The following is a 24,199-nucleotide window of genomic DNA, read 5'->3' on the forward strand; positions in this document are numbered from 1 at the left end:
TTGTTTCTATTTAGGATACTTTTTCATGGCTTCCTCATTTTCTCTAAGCTCCTCCTTGTGCTTTACACTCCCATCCTCATTGACTGAATTTGTATGTTTCCATACACAAAAAAGCAACACAAACACCTCTAGGGTATTTTGGATTAAGGAAAACAACAGGAAGAGAGAACAAAAGTAATGTCTGTGTGAGAGCACAGTGTGTGTGTACACACATGCGTGCACACGTCTCCTTCATTATTAGCTGCCATGACCCTTTACAAAACAGCTACTCAACTCTGTATGTAAGGTGTGTTCTTAAACATTTAAAGGTATAATGAAAATTTTTTCAAAAGGGTCAGATTTTTATTCAAATGGAAACTAGGCACCTAAATACTTTTTAAAATCTGATCCTAGGTGATTTAGTAGCCTAAAACAGACTTTTAGGAGCATAAGAGTATGTCTACACTTGATTTTAATGTGAGTTAAATGCATAAATACTTTTGATGATCAGTTCAAGTGCCTAAGTCACTTCTGAAACAGGACATAGGATCCTTACTCACCTAGGCACTTTTGAAAATTTACCCCCAGTACACAGAGAACCAAAGGCTTTCCAATTTCATAGCTGCATGCAATGTAGCACTGACTTTTTTTCTTTCTTTTTGTTTCAGGTGTAATAAATACGGAAATTAAACACAAAATCCAAGTTCAAAGGTTATAGGCAAATTTCCTAAAGATAGAGGCTCACTTTCCCTGTAAAATGTGCATTTGTGCATTAGCATTTGCACCTGCAGTTAGCACAGTTGCAAGTGTAAATTATCTATTTGCATGCACATACCTATTTAGGTTTCAAAGTCACCAAACGTGCATTGACTCACCCCAATAGCATGTGCAGCTGTGGTCCCCGCACCTTCTCTCCCTTTCTGGAAAATGTTGGTCTTATTTACTGGGTATGTGAATGGACAAAAGTCAGGAAGTGCAAAAGGCAAAGGTGGCCACACTGTTTATGATTGGCCTGAGTCTGGTGTCTATTCATGCTGCATAGTACCTTACTCCAGGAGTGGTCTCACTGAAGTAATAGGATTGATGTTGTAATAAGGTGCTATTGCACATATCAGACTCTGGTCCTACACAGTGAGGGCTTCATTTTACCATCCACTCACTCTGAGTATTAAACTGAATAAGGGTAGCAGCAGCAGAGTTAATGTTACTGTAAGAACCTTCCCTTCTGCATTTCCTGAGTTCTATGTATTTAAATTCCTAACCTTAACAGTAGCATTAGCATAGTGCCTTCCAGTTAACACCGTCCTATTTAACTAGTGTGAGTTTTAAATCATGATCACTAATCGCTGCAGTTATCCTTTAAGTTCAAGGAGAAGGAAATATCAGAAGAGTCACCATTTCCAGACTCAATTTGAGACGAGGTTCTTTCCAACGTGTTACTGTTTGGATCTGATTCCCCTGTCATAGTTTCTGACTCTGAAATCTGAGAGATCCGCCCTGGATTCAAGTTCTGAGTGTTTTTCTCTTTCTGACTCACTTTGTCCTGCTGGAGGGCTTTTGAGATCTTGGGGGTTGGTTTTTCTTCCCCCCTTTTTGCTGACAGATGCTCTTGCTCTGTTTTATTCCCCTTTCCAATTTTCGCAATGGGGAAGAGATTTTGAAATTTTTTGAGCATAGATGACCCAATTCTTTTTCCTTCCACATCCTGGTCTTCAGGAGCAGAGTGGTGTTCAGTGGCTGGGGCTGTTTCTCCTGTTGCAGGTGCCCCTATCTTGTTTCCTGCCCTGTCCCCTTTGTCAGAGGCAAGGGACTGTGTTGTGCTTGTGGAAGCTCCCTGTCTAACAGACCCAGTGACTGCTAATTTCTGGCAGAAATCCCAGTCACTGGGGGGGCAGATGCTCAGGGGTTTCCCCTGGTCCCTCCCTGCAGCGTGACCAGGGCTGAGAAATGGGAACAATCTCTCAGACACTTCCACAGGAATCTCCAGGATAAGGGCCATTGCACTGACACCATAAAATGAAAGACTCCCCACTTCTAGATCCAGATACACCCCAACTACTGTCAGCTTCCCATCCCATTTCTGGATCACAGTGTCAGCCTCCTCGGGGTGATACTGCTCCCCAGATCTCCTCAGAGCCCAGCACCCCTCCTCAGGGGGTCTCTCCAACCTTTCCTGTCTCACTCTGTCCATCGCAGTCTCACTCAGCACCCCCAGCTCCCAGTCCAGGCTGTTCCCCACCTCCACCTCCCAGTACCACCTGCAAACCCCGCCCTCCCCACCAGGATCCTTCCTCCTGGCCACAAACCCCTTCTTCCCCACAGCAATCAAGGCCCTGGAGGGAGCAGCCAGCCCTAGAGAAGAAGGGTTGTGTTGGACTGTTCTGCCATCTGCAGACATGGTGAGTTCAGGGTGTTCACAACTCAGATCCAGGGTGATGGGAACTGGAAAGAGAGACCAAAATAACCCAGTTAGCCATGGGTCAGTCACAAAATCCCTTCTCTTACAGGAGAGGGATCAGAACAACCCCATTAACCACGTGTCAGTCAGGGACCCCCCAATTCCACAAGGGGGGACCAGAATGACATGATTAGCTATAGGTCAGTCAGGGATCCCATGGTCTCTTAGGAGAGGGACTAGAACAACCCCTTTAGCCATGGGTCAATACGTGACCGCATGATCCTGCAGCAGTAGGACTAGAATAACCTCATTAGCCACAAGAGAATCAAATCTCAAAATCAAAGGAAGTCGTGAGGAGAAAAGAAATAGCTTGTAATGTTAAAGCAAATATGTTAAGTAACGATTTCCCCTCTTTTATTTGTGATAGGAAAATAGATTCCAGGCTTTACTTCCTAAATCAAGATAGTGGCATCCCACATTAGGGATATACTTGAAACTTATTTTCTTAATTTTAGTGAATGAAAAGCACTGGGTCTGGGCTGTAGGAGCTGCACAATTATCAATAGATCCCACTCATTTGATTAAAAAGAACATAAATATACAACTCATATTTGATTGACATACATATACCAACTTTTTGTCTACATGAATCAAATATATAAGATTCCCTCCAAATGTTAGTATCTGCCATTAACATACATCCTGCCTTCATATCAAAACTTTATGTCCCTCTATCCTTCATATCATTGCCACCTCCTGCTGCCTCAGGGTCTGGAAAAATAGCCCTTATAAGAAGGCAGTCTAATTACAGAGTTAAACTCACCCATGTAGCTCCGAGCCCTCCTGAAATCTGCAAAAGAAGAATCACCAAGTAAATGGAACTCAAGACTGTGAGAATTCAGATTTGGCCAATTTCTCCAGTCCTTACTCTGGAAAAGTCCCATTGACTCCAGTGAGAATACTTGCAATGGATAAGGGTTTCAGAACCAGCCTATGATTATAATACTACTTTAGCTCTTATGTTATGTTTTTCATCTGTATATCTCAAAGTACTGTATAAGGGAAAGTGAAGAAGGTGCTGACAGTCTGCCATTGGGGTCTTGGAGGCAAGACAGCCATGGAGCTTGTTAAAATAACTGGGACGGGGGAAACAGGCTAAAATGTTTGTGTGCAACAGTAGGAACAATTCTTCAGTAGTGCAAAACAGCCAATCACAAAGGAGGGGGCTAATGTCCAAAAGCGCCGACAAGCCACATGGTCAGAGTGTAGCTCTAATGGGGTCTCCTCAGATGGAAACACAGAGGCTGTGTGTTTAAGCAGTTGCAGTGCTAGTGAGGAGGGCTTTAATCTAGGTTCGCAAGGGGACAGTGACCTAAGCCCAGAGGTAAGTGGGGAAGTGGGATACTGGGAGGAAACACAGGGAGGAGGGTGTCGCGGAGTGTGGGGGGACACAAGGCCCTGCACCCCCGGCTTCCTGTGATTCACCATGACTCTCAGCCAGCCAGTAAAGCAGAAGGTTTATTTAGACGACAGGAATACAGTCCAAGACAGGTCTTGCAGGCACAGACAACAGGACCCCCCCCCCTCAGTTAGGTCCATCTTGGGCTCCCAGGGCGCCCCAGCCCCCTTGGGAGGTCAGAGCCCCGTCTGCCTCCCAGCCATCTCACTAGCCAGCTCCTGAAAACTCCCCCCAGCCTTTTTTCAGTTTCCCGGGCAAAGGTGTCACCTAGTCTGGCCTCTAACACCTTCCTGGGTTCTCATGTTACATGCTCAGGTATTCTCCGTCGGTCAGTCTCCCATCCCCCAATGCAGACTATCCTAGCCACACTCCCCTGTCAGCATTCAAAGACCACAGTAAGAACAGTCCCAGTTCCTCACAGAGGGTACAAGATGGGAAGCCTCCTGATTCATACTGAGAAAGTAGGGCAATTGGTTAGTTACCCAAGGTGCATGTACACGAACACAAGAAGCCTGGGAAACAAGCAGGAAGAATTAGAAGTCCTGGCACAATCAAGGATGTGATTAGAATAACAGAAACTTGGTGGGGCAGTTCATGACTGGAACACTGTCATGGATAGGTATACACTGTTCAGGAAGGACAGGTGTAGGAGAAAAGGTGGAGGAGTTGCATTGTATGTAAGAGAGTGGTATGATTACTCAGAGCTCCAGTATGAAACTGGAGAAAAGCCTGTTGAGAGTCTTTGGGTTAAGTTTAGAGGCAAGAGCAACAAGGGTGATGTTGTGGTGGGCATCTGCAATAGACCACCAGATCAGAAGGATGAGATAGACGAGGCTTTCTTCGGACAACTAACTGAAGTTTCCAGATCACAGGCCCTGATTCTAATGGGCGTCTTCAATCACCCTGATATCTGCTGGAAGAGCAATACAGAATCACACAGACAATCCAGTAAGTTTTTGAAGAGTGTTGGGGACAACTTCCTGGTACAAGTGCTGGCGGAACCAACTAGGGGCCATGCTCCTCTTGACCTGCTGCTTACAAACAGGGAAGAATTGGTAGGGGAAGTAGAAGTGGGTGGCAACCTGGGCAGCAGTGACCGTGAGATGGTTGAGTTCAGGATCCTGACAAAAGGAAGAAAGGAGAGTTGCAAAAATATGGACCCTAGACTTCAGAAAAGCAGACTTTGACTCCCTTAGGGAACTGATGGGCAGTATCCCCTGTGAGGCTAATATGAAGGGGAAAGGAGTGCAGAAAAGCTGGCTGTATTTTAAAGAAGTCTTTTTGAGGGTGCAGGAACAAACCATCCCGAACTGCAGAAAGAATAGCAAATATGGCAGTCGACCAGCTTGGCTTAACAGTGAAATCTTCGGTGAGCTTAAACTCAAAAAAGAAGTTTACAAGAAGTGGAAACTTGAACAGATGACTAGGGAGGAGTATAAAAATATTGCTGGAGCATGCAGGGGTGTAATCAGGAAGGCCAAAATACAGTTGGAGTTGCAGCTAGCAAGGGATGTGAAGGGTAACAAGAAGGGTTTCTACGGGTATGTTAGCAACAAGAAGAAGGTCAGGGAAAGTGTGGGACCCTTACTGAATGGGGGAGGCAACCTAGTGACACATGATGTGGAAAAAGCTGAAGTACTCAATGCTTTTTTTGCCTCGGTCTTCACAGACAAGATCAGCTCCCAGACTGCTGCACTGGGCAACACAGTATGGGGAGGAGGTGAGCAGTCCTCAGTGGTGAAAGAACATGTTAAGGACTATTTAGAAAAGCTGAACATGCATATGTCCATGGGTCCAGATCTAATGCATCCGAGGGTGCTGAGGGAGTTGGCTGATGTGATTGCAGAGCCATTGGCCATTATCTTTGAAAACTCGTGGCAAGCAGGGGAGGTCCCAGATGATTGGAAAAAGGCAAATATAGTGCCCATCTTTAAAAAAGGGAAGAAGGTGAAGGCGGGGAACTACAGACCGGTCAGCCTCACTTCAGTCCTTGGCAAAATCATGGAGCAGATCCTCAAGGAATCCATTTTGAAGCACTTGGAGGTGAGGAAGGTGATCAGGAACAGTCAACATGGATTCACCAAGGGCAAGTCATGCCTGACCAACCTGATTGCCTTCTCTGACGAGGTAACTGGCTCTGTGGATATGGGGAAAGCGGTGAATGTGATATATCTTGACTTTAGCAAAGCTTTTGATACGGTCTCCCGCAGTATCCTTGCCAGCAAGTTAAAGAAGTATGGACTGGATGAATGGACTATAAGGTGGATAGAAAGCTAGCTAGATTGTCAGGCTCAACAGGTAGTGATCAATGGTTCTATATCAAGCAGAGTGCCCCAGGGGTCAGTTCTGGGGCTGGTTTTGTTCAACATCTTTAATAATGATCTGGATGATGGAATGAATTTTACCCTCAGTAAGTTTGCAGATGACACTAAGTTGTGGGGAGAGGTAGATACGCTGGAGGGTAGGGATAGTGTCCAGAGTGACCTAGACAAATTGAAGGATTGGACCAAAAGAAATCTGATGAGGTTCAACAGGGACAAGTGCAGACTCCTGCACTTAGGACAGAAGAATCCCATTCACTGTTACAGGCTGGGGACCGAGTGGCTAAGCAGCAGTTCTGCAGAAAAGGACCTGGGGATTACAGGGGACGAGAAGTTGGATATGAGTCAGCAGTGTGCCCTAGTTTCCAAGAAGGCGAAAGGCATATTGGGCTGCATTAATAGGAGCATTGCCGGCAGATAGAGGGAAGTGATTATTCCCCTCTATTCAGCACTGGTGAGGCCACACTTGGAGTATTGCATTCCGTTTTGGGCCCCCCATTACAGAAAGGATGTGGACAAATTGGAGAGTGTCCAGTGGAGGGCAACAAAAATGATTAGGGGGCTGGGGCACATGACTTACAAGGAGAGGCTGAGGGCACTGGGCTTATTTAGTCTGCAGAAGACAAGAGTGAAGGGGGATTTTATAGCAGCCTTCAGCTACCTGAAGTGGGGTTCCAAAGAGGATGGATCTCGGCTGTTCTCAGTGGTGGCAGAAGACAGAAAAAGGAGCAATGGTCTCAAGTTGCAGTGGGGGAGGTCTAGGTTGGATATTAGGAAACACTGTTTCACTAGGAGGGTGGTGAAGCACTGGAATGGGTTACCTAGGGAGGTGGTAGAATCTCCATCCTTAGAGGTTTTTAAAGCCTGGCTTGACAAAACTTTGGCTGGGATGATTTAGTTGGTGTTGGTCCTGCTTTGAGCAGGGGGTTGGACTAGATGACCTCCAGCGGCCCCTTCCAATCCTAATATTCTATGATTCCATGATTCTATGCAGTGAATAAGCAGCATCAGTTGTATGTGACCCAGATGAGGAAGCAGAGGTCGAAGGATAGCAGTTTCTGAAGTGTCTGAAGTGGGATTTTGGCAAAGGCCAGCGTGCTCTATGTTCACATTGCTAATCAGAGAAATAGCAGGACTTCTGTATATTTCTGTAATTAAATAGATTACAGTTGGTATTACCTAGACTCTGGGTCATTTATCTCTTTTGTAAGTAGAACCACCCCACAAGGCCCTAAATTTCTACTCAGCCAATATCACAGTCTATGTTTCCCATTGAGGAATCTGAAACCCAGAAACCAGGAGTGGCTTACCCAAAGTCCCCCAAGAAGCGAGGGGCAGGCTCTTGACTCTCTAGAGCCCGGTTTGCTGGAGCCACTCTGTTGCTAGCATTGCAGGACTGAGAGAACAGGCTAAGTCACCTAGAACTTTATAAGCCTGTAAGCGGCTTGGTTACGGAACTAGGTCTTTTAGCTTCTGCATGAAACTCCAGTTTCAAACTAGGGTGGCCAGGTGTCTAGTTTTCAGCCGAACACCTGGTTGAAAAGGGACCCTCCCCAGCCCGGTGAAAATGAGTGAGTGAGTAAGGGTGAGGGAGAGCAAGCAACAGAGGGAGGGGGGATGGAGTGACCAGGGTGGGGCCTCAGAAGAGCTGGGGAAACGGTGTTTGATTTTGTTTGGTCAGAAAGTTGGCAACCCTACTTCAAACCCTGCTGCTGCTGACCACCATGTTATATATAAAAAGACCAGAAGCAAAAAATTTCCTGACTTACCTAGTTCTGTGGCTGTTCTGCCTGAAATGGAAAGATCTGGTATTATTTACTTTTATTAGAGTAAAGGGCTTCGTTTACTGGATGATTCCATAAGTGTAGGAAAAATAAGACTAAATTAATTTAGTTTTCATACAGCACATATGTAGATTTTCAAACTGAGGTTTAGATTGTCCCTGCCCATTGAAAATCTCATGGGAGTGAGCAAAAGACAACTCCCACCTTTTCATGCTCTCTGTATGTGTATATATATCTCCTCACTGTATGTTCCATTCTATGCATCCGATGAAGTAGGCTGTACCCCACAAAAGCTTATGCTCACATAAATTTGTTAGTCTCTAAGGTGCCACAAGTACTCCTGTCCTTTTTGCGGATACAGACTAACACAGCTGCTACTTTGAAACAAGAGACAAATGCTGCTTGAAACACATTACAGGGAAAAACAAAAGGAAAATCTATGATAGTGTTATTATATACAGTTAAAGTTTCAGTTCTTGCTGTAGCTCATCTCCATTGACTGCTCAGAGTCTTGGTATAGTAGGTGTAGTCCAAGGAGAGATGGTAAGAGCACAGGTGAGGGAACTAGAGATCCAGAAGAAATGCATTTTTTAACTGTTTCTACAGCTTTAGCCATTATCACACAAATCATCAATTTGCCCCAAGTGACTGGAGCTCTGAAGAGCATCACTGCTTTTTGTTTTCCCATTTCAACCCCTGTAGTTTGACAGTGTCCTCTAAATTCTGTTCCTCTCCAAGGGGAGGGGAAAGGTGACATTTCCCCCTGAATTTTCTGTGGCTGTGCTTGGAGCTGGGCTAGTCCTCAGATTATTTTTCTGTTAAGAGAGAGAGACCGTCCTCCAACAGGTGGACTGGGGAGAGTCTACCAAATTTAGACAACTCCCCTGGGGTAATAGTGGTAAAAGCAATGCCTCTGGCACAGAAAATGTAAAATTTGCTCAATAGCTAATTTTGCCCTTGACAATATTTATTGCTATTTTCTTCAGAGACAGATTTATTGTGAATTGGTTTATCATAAATGGGAGGCTAAAAGGACAGAAGATATTTGTTTTTAATTTACTTTAATGCACCCCGATGCCATGATGATGGATGCTATAATTATATGCAAGTTATATAAAATATTCAGTACAAATATCATCATCATGATTGCAATGGTGTGATTGAGAAATCAGGCACTTAAAAGACAGGTAATGCGGAATTAAAGCCGAAGGCTAACGTTTTGCTCTTCTTCTGGTGCTCTAGCTTTAAAATACGGACTCCCTTTACATGATTATAAATTGTTTATCAATTAATAACATGTATTTTAATACAAATTGGATTTCCTACATACAACAAATGACAGTACAGTGTGACAAAGTCAAGCTGGACAACTGTAAGAGGGTGATGGAAGGCAGCTGTATTACCCCTAGAATGATAAAGGCCCTTTTTCCCTATAAACTGAAAAAGGGTTACCTCAGGTCAACTAGGGAAACCTGAGTCCAATTAAAGGCTACCTGAGACCTTTGAACCAGCAGCCCCGTGTGCCACCGGGGTCTGGGGGGGGGGGGGGCACCACTGGAAAAGTGGGGGGGGCCTGCATGGGCCACTGCAAAAAAAGGGAAGGGATCAGCGGGGGCTGCGCCGACGTGCGAGGCGTCACGTGACCCAGTTCGCCTCTCCCACGAGTTGCTCCTGCTTTGAACACTACTCTTTTGGTGACTGAGGGAGGGGAGACAAGCTGTGCTGGCTAGGGATAGCAAGGATAAATACTTCTCCAGGGTGGAAGGTTGTGCCCCTCTACCTGATTGCCTGTTTAGGGGAAGGATGGGCCACACTGGGGCCAATAACAAGGACCATCCTATCTTCTACCAGAAAGGTGGTAGGGAAGGGCATTCCCCTTTGGTTTATGTTGTGAATTTGTTTCTTTTGTTTGGTGCAAGAGCATACCTTGGGCTTTCCCTGAGGCCTAACAGGAAAATATTGAGAAATAAACTCCAAAACACCATCTGTCTGGAGTGAGGATCCCTCTCCCCAGCCCTCCCGTCACCAAATGGGAAAGTGCAGAGTCCAGTGAGGTGAAGGAGGTGCCTTGCCACAACAGTGAATACAATCTTTAAACATAGCTTGATGTTGAGGAGTTACTAAAGTAAATCTGAAGGAACTCAGTTCAGTAGTTTTAATGATATTATTAGTTATAGTCATCAAGCTGAAACTTTTTAATTAGTTTTTAGATCACACATTGAGAGTAAGGACATAGGGGGGAAAATATAAACTGTTAGCAAGCTTACTGCATAATTTATCTCTAAGGTCTGTTGATTCTCAATATTACTCACTGACAATGAGCTTATGCCCACATAAATTTGTTAGTCTCTAAGGTACCACTGGACTTCTTGTTGTTTTTTGATAATATCCCTAAAATCCCCTTACATACCTGTGTTTCCAAATTACCCATAATTCAATCTATACTGTATAGTTATAGTTGCTTATTAATTCTGTACCATAAAACAAACCCTACCAAGTGTTTCCCGTAGCTCCTGACACTCTGTAAAAGGAAAAAGGAAAAACTTTGATTACCAGTTTGATATTTTAAAACAGAAATTTCAGCTCATCCTGAGAAATGCATACACTGATTCTCTGGATAGAAAAAGGCAAAAATAATGATCCCAATAAAAGTGGTAAACAACCACATTTAAGGGTGGTCTACACTAGACAGTTGAGTTGACCCAGCTGTGTCACTCATGTATGTGAAAAATTCACACTCCTAAGAGATGCAGTCAAGCTGAACTAAGCCCCAGTATAGACAGTGCTAGTTTGACAGAAGAATTCTTCCATTGATCTAGCTGCTGCCTCTCAGAGAGGTTGATTTACTACAGCGACGGTAGAACCCCTTCTGCTACTGTAGCATTTCTAGTGTAGACATAACCATATATAGGGCAGATCTAGAGTAATTTGCTGGTACAGCAATATCAATGAGGAGAATGATATTTTTACATTGTTATTCCAGCAAAAGCCCTAGTTATGCTGGCAAAAAGAAAAATGTAGCTTACTGTGGTTCAGCAAGTAAAATAAGCTATACCAGCAAAAGCACTTTTTTTTTGCCAATATAACTGCATCTACACTAACAGCAATCTCACAAAATATCACACCTTTAGCCACTAGATTGCTATACTGGCAAAACTTTTTCTAATGTAGATGAGACCATGACCTATTTACATGTAAAAGTTTGAACACTGCCTAATTTTTAATTTAGGGATTTGTTTGCTTCCTTTTTTCCCTCCACTGAAGTGGAATATATGTGTAGCATTGATTTCCCAGGTAAGCTAGTCTGTGATAGGAAAGGCTAAGTGGATTTAGTTGCAAAGAAAGATTTCCAATTAATTTCTTTTATTGGAGGTGCTTTTAAGAGACTACAGTTAATACACAGTAATGTTAATAATAATGAACAGTGCTAGATGCTTGTTCTCCTGTCAGATGCTTTTCTTTGCTCTTGCAAACGGCAGGTGGTTTCTTATGCTAAGACTAAGTCTACACTACAGAATTCAAAGTGCTGCCGCGGGAGTGCTCCTGCAAAGGTAATAGCTCTGAGCGCTAGAAGCCTGTCCACACTAGCACTTTACAGTGCTCAAACTTGCTGTGCTCAGGGGGGTGATTTTTCACCCCCCTGAGCCAGCAAGTTAGAGTGTTATAAAATGTAAGTGTAGACAAGCCTTTATAATACTTATCTAGGATTAAATTAACCCAGTGTAGAGGGCCCACATGATGCCTATACATCACTTACATCACTTAAGTTTCGCTTAAGTCCTATTTTGAGTGGCATGTAGGTCTTGCGCTGGCTCTTTGCATAGGAAGAAATTGCACCCATCTGACTTTACAAACAAATCCTCACAACATTCCTTGGAAGCAGATGAGTAGTATTATCCCTATTTAGAGATGGAGAAGCTGTGGCAGGAAGAGTAAGCGACTTGTGTGAGGTCACATAGGGAGTTAATGGCAGAACCAGAATTACAGCCATGGTTCTCCTGGTACCTACCCCAGAGTCTCCTACACTCTCTTGCACTGTCTGTGATACATGTCACAGTATTTAAGTCTCATTGTTTCTATTTAATCATAGTGTGAAAACCCATATCTGAAATTTTCCATCGTGAAAGTAATTTTTACTGTACCTGATTCCAAGGTCTTCATCTCTCCATCTGCACCATGAAAGAGAATGGCATGTTACTATACAACTATGTAATGATTTGTAATATACAGTTGATGCAAAACACCTCACAGAATGTTCTTGGAGGTTATGTTTAATAGGAAAGTTACCAGTTACATCACTAATCTCTGACTCTATTTGTCTCTCTCTGAATGCTATCTTCCTATGGGTAAACAAACAATACGTGGTTTTGAAGGAGCTGTGTGGAGTCTTTGCATTTTCATACTGATCACAGTTCCCGGAGGGAATTCTCTTGCAGGGGCCAAACCCAGTTGGACCCACTAAGGAAACACTAATTGTAAGCAAGGAGCTGTAGCCATGGGACTTGGTCTGTGAGTGGGAGAATCACGGTATTCTGGCCTGAGAGGAGTGAAGACACCGGGTCTGTCATTTGAAAAGGTACAGCCACAACAGCTTATAGAGGGGTCAAAGGTGCAGCTGCCCTGTAACTGTAGCATCTTAATCTCTCTGTATTTAAATCTATCCCAAGCTTTCTGCTTCTGAACCATACCTCTCATTTTGGCTGTTTGTTCCACATTCAGGACTAAACCCTGGGGCTATGGCAGGAAAAGCCGAGCTTGGTGGCCTAGCCTGACTCTGTGGCTAGGGAGCACAGCTGGATCCTGAAGGCAATAAAAATAATACCTAGCTCTTATCTGGTGCTTTTCATCTTTAGGTTCCAAAGTGCTTTACGATGGAGGGGAGTGTTATTATTCCCATTTTACAGTTGGGGAAACTGAGGTACAGAGCGGTGATGTGACATGCCCAAGGTCAGTCATCAAACTAGTGGCACAGCCAAGAACAGAATCGAGGCCACTCAAGTCCTACATTACACTGCACCACAAGGCCTCTGGGGAGGCAGCGATTATTATGTACTGTCTGTGGGTGACATCCTGTCTCATTAAGGTGAGTAGCAAAACGCCCATCAAACTCAATGGTAGTAAGATTACCCCATGTATGTCCACTGAACTTTGTCCCTTTCCCAGGGTTGGGATACATTATCCTTCCCCTTTTGTGCTTCTGGGAATACTGCTCAAGAACTCTGAGCATACTCACACCTCCCTGATTTCATAGTGGGAGTGTGGCATTGTGGTAAATAAAGTTTTGCAGGACCTTCCCATAAAACAGATCTAACAAAGCAAGGGGTGAAAATAGGTGGAGATAGAGAAAGAGGAGGAAATATCATAGATGGTGTGTGACATAAGTGTATTTACACAGGCACCTTGAGATCAATGTAATGACATTCTGGTTTAATGACATTGATTTGATGTCACAGGACATTTAAGAGAAGCTGTTAGGATGCACAGGCCTTACCCTGTAACATGTAAACAGCAATGGAGACAGATTTCCCAGGAAGAAATAGACATTTGATTAAATTTATGAGCAAAATAGATATTAAAAATGAATTGTCTTGTTTAATAACTTAATTAAAAGCTTTAAACAATGGTAGGAGATCAAGTGTTTCATGCAAGAAAGATTCATTCCTGTTAAAACACAGATGTCAAAACTGAGTATGAACATATTAAACATAACTTAAGAAAGAGAAATACATTACCCTTTTTTAATAAACTATCTTTTTCTTCTGATTTTTTCTGAGAAAACTTCTGCTTTGCTATAAGATTAAGAATCAAAGATTTTGGTTATTTAAGTAAATTTTTGGGTGTCCAAACAATCCAATAAATAGGTGTTCACCAAAGTTCTTGAGTTATTCAGTTAGAAAATATAAATAGAGTGTACATTTGTCATACTATACATGGTTGGCAGAAGGAAGAATTTAAATACAGAGGAAGCTGTATTTGGAGCTGGTTGAAAAACATAAAAATATATAGCTGACATTTTGGCAAATATGAGAACATTTTTCCATTCTGCTATGTTTTATAGGAATTATTTTTTAATTTTTTTTCCATATTTTCTATCAAAATACTTTCTGAACAAAATTGTTTTGTGGTCAGATGCAGAAGTATTTTAATATGAAGTTTTACAATATTAAAAGAAATGTACCATATGTCTCAGTAACCAATCAAAACTGGTATATAAATAAATAAATACCTTAAATAAAATTGTAAAAAGGCCAAAAATTGGAAAAACAAAACAAATAACAGGCTAGGTTTAATCATTTAAAGATTCATCTGAAAATTGGAAAATTCTGAAAATATGTGAAATGTTTTTGTAAAAATAATCCATTTTAAAGAGAACCATATTTTGATGAAAGCAATTAATTAAAAAAAATCTGACGAGCTTCATTCATGAGTCTAATGCTTACTACTGTGAGTAATATCATTGAAGTTAATTGGACTATCCATGGTAGCAAGAACTATGCACAATAGTTTTTGTTTTTTTTCCCCCCAGGATCAGGCTGCAAGATTGTGCTACTTCTCTCTAATTTTAATTCAATATGAAATTCATAGATTATAAAGCCAGAAATTATCACTGTGATCATCTAGTCTGACCTCCTGTATAACACAGGTCTTAGAACTTCCCCCCAAAATTTCCTGTTTAAACTGGAGCAGATCTTTTAGAAAAAAAACCCACCCAGTCTTGATTTATAAATTTCCAGTGATGGAGGATCCACCACAACCCTTGGTAAGTTGTTCTAGTGGTTAATCACTCTCACTGTTAACAAATGTATGCTCTATTTCCAGTCTGAATTTGTGTAGCTTAATCTTCAAATTATTCAGTTTTGTTGTACCTTTCTCTGCTAGACTGAAGAGCCCATCGTCAAATATTTGTTCCCCAGGGAGGTTATAGAATGTGCAATCAAGTTACCCCTTAACCTTCTCTTTGTTAAACTAAACAGGTTGAGCTCCTGGAGTCTATCCATATAAGGGATATTTTCTAATCCTCTAACTATTCTTGTGGCTCTTCCCACATTGTCTCCAGTTTACCAACATCCTTGAATTGAGGGCATCAGAACTGGACATAGGAGTTTAGCAGTGGTAGCACCAGTGCCAAATAAAGAGGTAAAATAACCTCCTTAGTCCTTTTCAAAATACCAGAACAGACAATTTTTAAAATTTCTTCTTCTGGTGCTAGATGTTAATCAGAGATGAACAAACATAAATAAAATAAAATAAAATAAAATAAAATCTTGAAGTCTTTCTGAGCACCAATAAACAGTAGTTTAATTTAGTAGTAGTTCAATTTAGTTTGATGTTTGGGTTGAAATTGATTATAATTTTGTGATTATTACTTCCCCCTTTGTGGATGGACTTTAAACATGCAGATAATGCACTTACCTTTATATCCCAAAACAGCACAGGCACCAATCGCAAGAAGGTTTAAAGTAAATAACACCCAGAATGCAGCAAGCCATGGGGGATCACGAGGGAAAATATCACCTTGGAAAACAATATATAAAAAACGTCATCCTGGAAACATGTGTCTCTTCTCCATACTTAGGAACAATGAGTCAGGCTCCATGGATGTGTGAAGCTCTGGAGTTTTTAGGGTGACCAGACGTCCCGATATTTCGGGGTTTGTCCCGATATTTCAGGGTTTCTCCCGATATTCGCCGGCAGCACTGGGTTTTTTTTGCTCCGCCGGCGGGCACTCCCCCTCACAATGTGTCCCGATATTTTCTTTCCTTCATCTGGTCACCCTACTGGTTTTGCAGTACAGAGTATCAGCTAGACCCAGAACTGGTGTAAATTGCCATTGATTTAAACTAGTTGATAATCTACCTCTTGAGCAAGAGCTACCAGATTGGATATCCCAGAGTCACTCCTGCTCTTGTACTGCCTGTTTTCTGTAGACCAGCTTATCGCACCTTACTCACAGTAAATTGAATCTTACTCTTTCAAACCAATGGGACTAACTTCATATTATTGTACTATTCAGTGTCAGTGAGAGCATCGCAATCTGGTCCTGGATCCTCAGCAATTTTGGGCAATGATAAAGACACTGGACCAGATTCCCAGCTGATGTAAATCAGTCACTCTCCATTGGAGTCAGATCCTCATTTAGTGTACTGAGCACAGCTTTACTGCAGTCAGTAGAACTACCACCATTTACACCATCTGAGGATTTGGCCCACTGATTCTAGATTTCACACGCCAAGATCAAGAAAATCAGTTTCAATCACTGCCCTGAGTGATCAATGAACATCCCTGCACGTTCTTCAGAGGTAAAATTCACCCCAGGGTAGGTGGTCAGCTCAAGACCTCTTGGTTTTATGTAGGGCTAATGTGGTTCATAAGCCTTGTTTCGGCCTTCAGCACTGGGGGAACTGTACATCAATATAGTGATTCTTGACATATTTGACTGGCTGTTATTTCACACCAGTTTGGAGTCTGAAGCTGTCCAGTATCCATTGCTGGTTTGCGCACACACAAGTGAATGGGAGTCAGATTTAGAGAGAGATGCCTTGTGAGAATTTAGAGAAAATTTAGAAGTGGGTCTCCTATTATTGCTAAACAACCAGTTAATTTATCCAAGTTCTAATAAGCCACCAGAACAGTGAGACAGGTAGTGAGCTGAGACAACTGATTATTCGTAATAATCATCTCTAGCTCTTACATAGTGTATTTTATCAGTGGATCTCAAAGGAGAGCAACATCATTGTCTGAGGCATCAGGAGGGAAAGTGACTTGCCCAAGGTCACCCAGCAGGCCAGTGGCAGAGCTGGGAACAGAACCCACATCTCTGATGCTTTATCCACTAAGTCACAGTGCAAGCAAAATCTTTTCTTGTTGCCTTTTCCACCCAGCTCACCCTTTTGCATGTTTCTTCCGGTTCTAATCCTACCCTGTGAGCTCTCTGAGGCAGTAACTGTCTAGTTAATTATCTGTACAGCACCTAACACAATAAGGCCCTTCTAACAGTTTTAGGGCAGCATCCTTTTGAGTTAGGTGGGAAGCTCTGTTCTGCCACATTCTTATCTCGATAATACAGCACTAGAGTCTGATGGACAGAGAAGCAGCTCCAAGGTTAAAGCATGGTGCAGAGGACTCACCTGAGAGGAGAATGACAGATTTCTTCTCTGTTTTCAGCAGGCTGTTCTGGATAACGCAGCTGATTTCTCCAGTTTCCTCTCCTAGGATTGTGACGCGGCTGAGAACACTGAACAGAAGTTCATGATCCTGCTCCATTTTGGTCACAGGCTGCAGATCCTGCCCACCCTTTGTAACCCAGTGGAGTTCAGGTTTGGGGAACCAACCTGTTGACCTGCAGGCTAGGTCAATCCCCTGGCCCTGGGGACCCAGCACATCGATGGACACGGAGGCAACAGCTAAAACAAGAAGAGACAGATTTGGAAGGGACTATCTTCAGGGAAATAGCACTGTCCCATTGTTATGGTTTTATTTTTAACTCAGGGCACTGTCCCAATTTCTGTGTTTTTCCTACTGGAGTTCAAAGAAATTCTTCACCTGCTTCTCCAGGGGATTGCAGATCATGGCGAGTATTCACAATAAATGGCAAGTTGTATGGCTGCCTGGCCTCTTAAATGCCCCATGCCAATGCCAATACTCAGGCCAGGTCTACACTCAAAAGTTAGGTCGACCCAGCTACATTGCTTGGGGGAGTGAAAAATCCACATCCTTGAGGGATGCTGTGAAGCTGACCTAACCCCAGCATAGACAGCACTAAGTTGATGCAACAATTCTTCAGTCAACCTCAATATCGCCTCTCGGGAAGATGGATTCACTACAGTGATGGGAGAACCCTTCCTGTCGTTGTAGTGTGAGTCTATACTGAAGTGCAAAGAAGCCCTTGGATAGGGATTTCAGGGGGCTGGGCCTGCTTCTCAGCTCCCTAGTCCCTGCACTTGGGGCAAGGATGGAAGAGAGAAAGCGCTTTAAGCCACCTTCACTCTCTCTGTATTCTGGGGCCAGGTAAGTCCTGCCCAGCCCCCTGGGGTAAGTTAGAGCAGCTGGTTCCCATGGGCCCTGGTAAGCAGAGGATATCCATGGTACATTGTGCTCTGCCCAGGTGCCTAACACATCCCAATCTGCCCTTATGGACAGGCAAAATCTGACCCTGCCCAATGAAATCACCAACCTGCAATTTTAAGCTCGGTTGCAGCATCAGCGCTCCACTCGTTAGACTTCACAATGCAGCTGTACGTTCCCCCATCAGCCGGTTGGACATTCTTCAGCTTTAAAGACACATTTCCAGCGGTGAATCCATCCTTCAACAGCACGGTCCGGCCCTGGTATTTCTGCCCTGGCACATCCTGTCCTGTCTGGGCTCTGTATTCATAGACAGGCTCTATATGTGTCTGAATAATTTTCTTCCACTGCACTTCCATATTGTCCGGCTGCGTCCTGGTTGAGATGTGGCAAGGTAAGACCACATCCTGGCTGACGATCCCCGTGACAGCTGGGGACGAGATGACTTCAAAACTCTCTGAAAGAAGCAAACCTAAATGAGGGAGTGTCCACGCTGCAATTGGAGGTGTGATTGCAGCTCAGTAGACATGTCAGTGCTTGCGTGAATGTAGCTAGCCTGGCTAAAAAGACTAATGAACACATGGTGGCATGGGCTTTAGCTGTATAAGCCCTCCTGGAAGTCTGGATACATACTCACATTCCTAACTCACACAGGGGTTCATGCTGCTGTGTCTTCCGTGGTATTTTTAACCAAGCTTAGCTAGATTTAAGCTAGCACAGGTGTTCCTACCTTAGCTGCAATCAGTCCTCTGGCTACAGTGTAATCGTACCCTGAGGATTTGTCCAGAATGAAACCGATGGTGTCTGTAATAGCCATGAATTCCAAGTGGTGAGATAGGAATCTATCTTCATAAATTAAAGAGTAATAAGGATCTAAGATTATTCTTATTATTAAAAACCTTTGCTTCTCAGATGACATTGATCTCATAGCATTGACGAAGGAGAATTTACAGAGAATTACTGACAAGGTAAACCAGGAAAGTAGAAACTTTGGACAAGGCATCAGCACAGGGAAGACAAAAAGTATAGCAATTGGAAGAAGACAAGAAGAAAAGGTAAAGATCAAAGTCAGAGACAAAGAACTAGAAGAAGTGGAAAAACGGTGTATCTTTATGAGAAGTATCAAAGAATGGGAATTGTGAAAATGACATAACAAGAAGAATCAGACGAGCTGCTACTGCATTCAGAAAACTTTGCCACATCTGGAAGGCTAAAGACATGTTTATAACAAAGAAACTCAGTATGTATGAGACAAGTGCGTTGATGCTAACGCTGTGGAGATTGGAATGCTGGAGTATGAGGAAAGCCAACTAATGGAAGATATTAACTGCAGAAATGAACTGGCTGGGGGGAATACTGAGAGTTTCCAGACTGCAGAAAATAAAAAGTGAAGTGATAAGAAAATGGGTAAGGCAAGAACCAACCCGGTTCCAGAAGATTCAAGAAGGATAACTGTGATGGTTTGATATGTGTCAGGAATGGGCCTGAAAAGGATATCATGTACGGTGATACATGCCAGAGTGCAAGGAACTAGAAATAGAGGAAGACTGAGAATGCATTGGGAAGAAAAGTTTTAAAGACAAACGAAGCCGTGAAGCTGGTTAAAGACTGAAAGTGGTGGCAAGATGTCACTCATCCCCCATCATAGCTGATGGGCTGACAGATGGGAGTCAGAGAAGAATGAAATTCAGTTTTGTTATTGCACCATTGGAGTACAAGACATTGTATAATAGATCAAATGTGCCAAATAATTAACAAGAGCCTCCCTGGAAGATTCCAGGCCTATGAGAGCTTGTTGAAAAATGTTAAGATATGTTTCAAGAAATGTAGAAAAAAACTGTTTTTTCTTTGTGAAACAATTCAAATTTTCCCTATGTTTTGATTAAAGAGAAGATTTTTTGGGGGGGAGGGGGAAGCAGCATCTGTGTGTTTTCTCACTTTTCTCCTTTTTCAGTTATAAAATAGGAAATGAGAGGAGGGAATGGAGGAAGGGGAAAAAGAGGTCTGTTGAAGGATGATAAAATTATTATTATTATTATTTTAAGAAAATGGTCATTGTTGGGAAAAGGAATTTTCCTATTGAAAAAAAAAGTTTCAAATGAAAATGTCAATCCTCTGTTTGCCCTGATTCCAGCCATCAGCCACCAGGGGCACCAGCGCAACCCTCCATATCAGGGGGACCAACCTGTGGCTCCGAAGCCACATGCGGCTCTTCAGAGGTTAATATGCGGCTCCGTGCATAGGCGATGACTCCGAGGCTGGAGCTACATATGCTAACTTTCCAATGTGCTGTGGCGTGCTCACTGCTCAACCCCCTGCTCTGCCCCAGGTCCTGCCACCACTCCACCCCTTCCCCCAAGGCCCCTGCCCCTTCCCCCGAGCCTGCCATGCCCTCGCTCCTCCCCCCTCCCCACCAGAGCCTCCTGCACACTAAAACAGCTGATTGTGGGGAGGCGCTGATTGGCGGGGTTGCCGGTGGGCGGGAGGCGCTCAGGACTGGAGAGGGGTAGAGGATGGGGGGCTGCTGACCTATTACTGTGCCTCTTTGGCAATGTTCATTGGTAAATACTGGCTCCTTCTCAGGCTCAGGTTGGCCACTCCTGCTCCAGATATAAGCAGAACAAGATGCAATTTCCAGTAGTGCAGTGTGTCGTTTAAAGCTGGGATGAGTTCAACCAAGCCAAATTGTGTTTTTACTTTTCTACACTAAGGGCTTTGCACTGGTCATCTTTCCCTGATGGCTAGAGTTGGGGCAGATCGCCAGAGCTGACAAATAGCACAGCTCCACCTCGTACTGACCGCAGGTCCATGATGAGCTCAGCACTCACTGGAGAAACAAGGGCTAATAACGGCTCTGAAACTGCAAGGTGCTGAGATCCTGCTGTGAGATGTCGAGCTCAGTAGGAGCTGAGAGCACCCAGATGCTTCCAGGACCAGATCCCCAAATGCCTCGTAAATCACCTGTTCGTATCTCAGTAACACAAACAAAATCCTTCTCTCTGCTGAAACAGAGATACCAGCAGGGGTTTTGTGCAGTAGTGTTTCAGCATCTCCCCCCAGGGATTCTGTACTGCAGAGATGTGTTTTATGGACAATGCTTTTACCTGAAAAGGGAATTGTTGCTAGGAGTATGGCACAGAACAAGCAGCTGGAGAGCTGTCCCCGCAGCTCCATGCCTCTGGTAGCTGAGGTGCGAAGAGTCACAGGGGTTGATCTGAAATGAGAGCAGCAATCAAAATAGACACAGATGTTCAGAAATACAAGACACATGATTTCACATTATTCCCTCTTGAAATACACCAGGCTGTTCCTTCCTTTCCCACTGGGGGGAGGGCTAGCTTAGTGGTTTGAGCATTGACCTGCTAAACCCAGGGTTGTGAGTTCAGCCCTTAAGGGGGCTACTTAGGGATCTGGGGCAAAATCAGTATTTGGTCCTACTAGTGAAGGCAGGGGGCTGGACTCAATGACCTTTCAAGGTCCCTTTGAGTTCTAGGGGATAGGATATCTCCATTAATTTTTTTTTTTTTTTACTCTGGTGTCACTGTATGATGCAGGGAAAGCTGAACAGTATGGGAAGGTGTCACTGTGTCCTGCCAGTATGGGGGTGAATATGTGTGTGGTGAGATCATGTGGGAACCTTTGTTGTGGTGAAAGGGCCATTCACTATCCTAGTCCTAATGCTCAGGAAGAGCGGGCCATTTGATTGCAACTCCACTGCTGCTCAAGCGTGGCACAGCGCCCACCCTTCTCCAGGGCTGCTGGAGGCATTGACTCTCCCTGAGGCACAATGGGCCAGAGACGCAGGGAATGTCCAGGCTGCAGTCATTGCCTGTGAGCTCTTCAATCTCGCTAGCTCCAGTCCTACAGCAGCACAAGCTTCAGTCCAGGCTGCATGAACCAGCCCAGAACCCAGGATAATTACTCCCAGGGCTAGCCGGTGGTGCTGCAGCTTCACCGCTCCACTCCAGGAACTGAGCTAGTGAGATTAAAATTAGCTCAGGCATGTCCCCTCGAGCTGTAGTCACACCCAGTGACTGTGGCATAACCATATGCTTAGCTGCACCCAGTTCCAGCTGGACAAACTTTGGTGATGTGGCAGTGGGGAGAACAAAGGAGTTGGTTGCAACTCCCTAATTCTGAGACCAGTTCTATGCCAGCTCTGGGGCTTTTCCTAGCTATCACCCCAAAGGGCCATCTGTAATGCTCAAGACATGCCAGTTCATGCCCCTATACCATACACCGCAGGAGCTGGGGTGGCATGCAAGCCAGCAACACAAGCTCAAAGCTAAAGGATTTACTTCCCTACAGAGTGGAAATTTTCTGCTAGGGATATCCAGCACTTTTCCTGCCCCTTTGCACTCATCAGTGTCTCTAGGATTTCTGTTACCATGGCCTGTGCCTTAGGGTATGTCTTCACTGCAATAAAAGCCTCACAGTATGGCAATGGCTGAGGTTGGGTTGTGGGGCTATAGATTTCAGTGTAGACATTTGGGATCAGGCTGGAGCCCAGGCTCTGAAACTCCACGAATGGGGTGGGTCTCAGACCCCAGGCTTCAACCTGAGCCTGAATGTCTACACTGCAATTTTTTAGGGCAACCATATGTCTAGATTTCCCCGGACATGTCCGGCTTTTCGGTCTATAAATAGTCGTCCAGGGGGGATTTTTAAAAATCTAAAAATGTCCGGGATTTCCCCCCGGTCGGCTATTTATAGACAGAAAAGCGGTGGCCAAGCGCTGCTGGGCAGCCAAAGCACCTTCCCGGCTCCCCCCATCCCCTGCAGCCTTACCACGCCGCCGGCCCCGCAACTGTCTTCCCCCTCCTCCCCTCCCCTAAACGCTCCGCTCACCTGCTCCTCCCCCTCCCCTGCTTCCTGTGAATCAGATCTTCGCGGGAAGTCTGAAAAGAAGCAGGGGCAGGTGGGAGGCAGCAGCAGGTAAGCTGGGGGGGCGCGAGGAGGAGAGCTCCAGGGAGGCGCGGCCCTGGCCGAGCGGCTCCCTCTGGCCCGGGCCGAGCGGCGCCCAGCGGCTCCGGCCCGGCTCGGGCCCCAGGGCGGCGGCCCCGGTTCCGGCCGAGCGTGCCGGCCCAGCCCCGGCCGAGCACCTCCGGCCCACCCCCAAGCCCCGCAACCCCGGCCGGAGCTCCGGCCGGAGCGCAGCCCGATTCCTGCACTCTTTAAAGACGGCCCTGGTCAGGGGACAGGGAGGGGGGGTTGGATGGGTCAGGAGTTCGGGGGGGGGGCTCTCAGGGGGACAGGGGCATGGAGAGGGGTTGGGACAGTCAGGGACAGGCAGCAGGGGGGTTTAGATGGGTCTGGGGTTCTGGGGGGGCTGTCAGGGGGGCAGAGGTGTGGAGAGGGGTTGGGACAGTCTGGGACAGGGAGCAGGGGGGGTTGGATGGGTTGGGAGTTCTGGGGGTCCTGTCAGGGGGCGGGGAGCAGTTGGATAGGGCATGGGAGTCCCGGGGGTCTATCTGGAGGCGGGGGTGTGAATATGGGGTGGGGTTGTGGATAAGGGTTGGGGCAGTCAGGGGACAGGTAGGGTCATAGGGGGGCAGTGAGGGTGGGGGGGTCCCAGGAGGGGGCAGTCAGGGGACAATGAGCAGGGGGGTTGGGGGTTCTGAGGGGGACAATCAGGGGGTGGGAAGTGGGAGGGAGTGGATGGGGGCGGGGCTAGAGTGGGGCTCCTCCCCCCCAGTGTCCTCTTTTTTGCTTGTAGAAATATGGTAACCCTAAATTTTTAGCTCCGCAGTCAATGCCCAGCGATCCCAAGTTATTTGACCTGGGCTCAGAGACTTGGTGCTGCAGGCTTTTTTATTGTAATGTAGACATAGCCTTAAAGACATAGGTCACTAAAAAAATCTACATAAGCTATCAGCACAAAAGGTTTTGTGTACATGGGGGCACTCAAAAAATTATTCCAGAGTAGAAAAATGTGTGAATTTAAAATGGATTAATTAAACTATTAATTTGGATTCATTTTCCTCAGAATCCCCATGTAGACAAGCCCTACATTGTCAAATGTATCTTTCTTTAAATGTAAATTACTATTGTCATGTTTGAGTTACTTTCTGAGTCCAAATATCTTTCTAAAAACCATATAATTTGTGACACTACACAAACCAATCTCCAGTTTGCTGAAAAAATAGATAAATATCTGAAGAAACAAACTGATGCTTAATATTTTTAAATCTGA

The 24,199-nt window shown here is 44.7% G+C and overlaps 1 protein-coding gene across 1 annotated transcript; it reads right to left on the bottom strand.

Annotated features, from left to right (window-relative positions):
• Positions 1–1,318: 1,318 nt before the first annotated feature.
• Positions 1,319–21,180, bottom strand: LOC135893261 (butyrophilin subfamily 3 member A1-like). The gene is made up of 10 exons (XM_065421063.1): positions 21,111–21,180; positions 18,116–18,463; positions 17,070–17,345; positions 15,355–15,456; positions 13,674–13,730; positions 12,084–12,110; positions 10,436–10,462; positions 7,927–7,947; positions 3,201–3,227; positions 1,319–2,421 (listed from the first exon to the last, which is right to left on the bottom strand). Exons 1-10 carry the CDS (start codon positions 21,178–21,180, stop codon positions 1,319–1,321), a joined length of 2,058 nt encoding a protein of 685 aa, XP_065277135.1.
• Between the last annotated feature and the right edge of the window lie 3,019 nt (positions 21,181–24,199).

This window comes from Emys orbicularis, chromosome 21, assembly GCF_028017835.1.
Source record: "Emys orbicularis isolate rEmyOrb1 chromosome 21, rEmyOrb1.hap1, whole genome shotgun sequence".
NCBI lineage: Eukaryota > Metazoa > Chordata > Testudines > Emydidae > Emys > Emys orbicularis.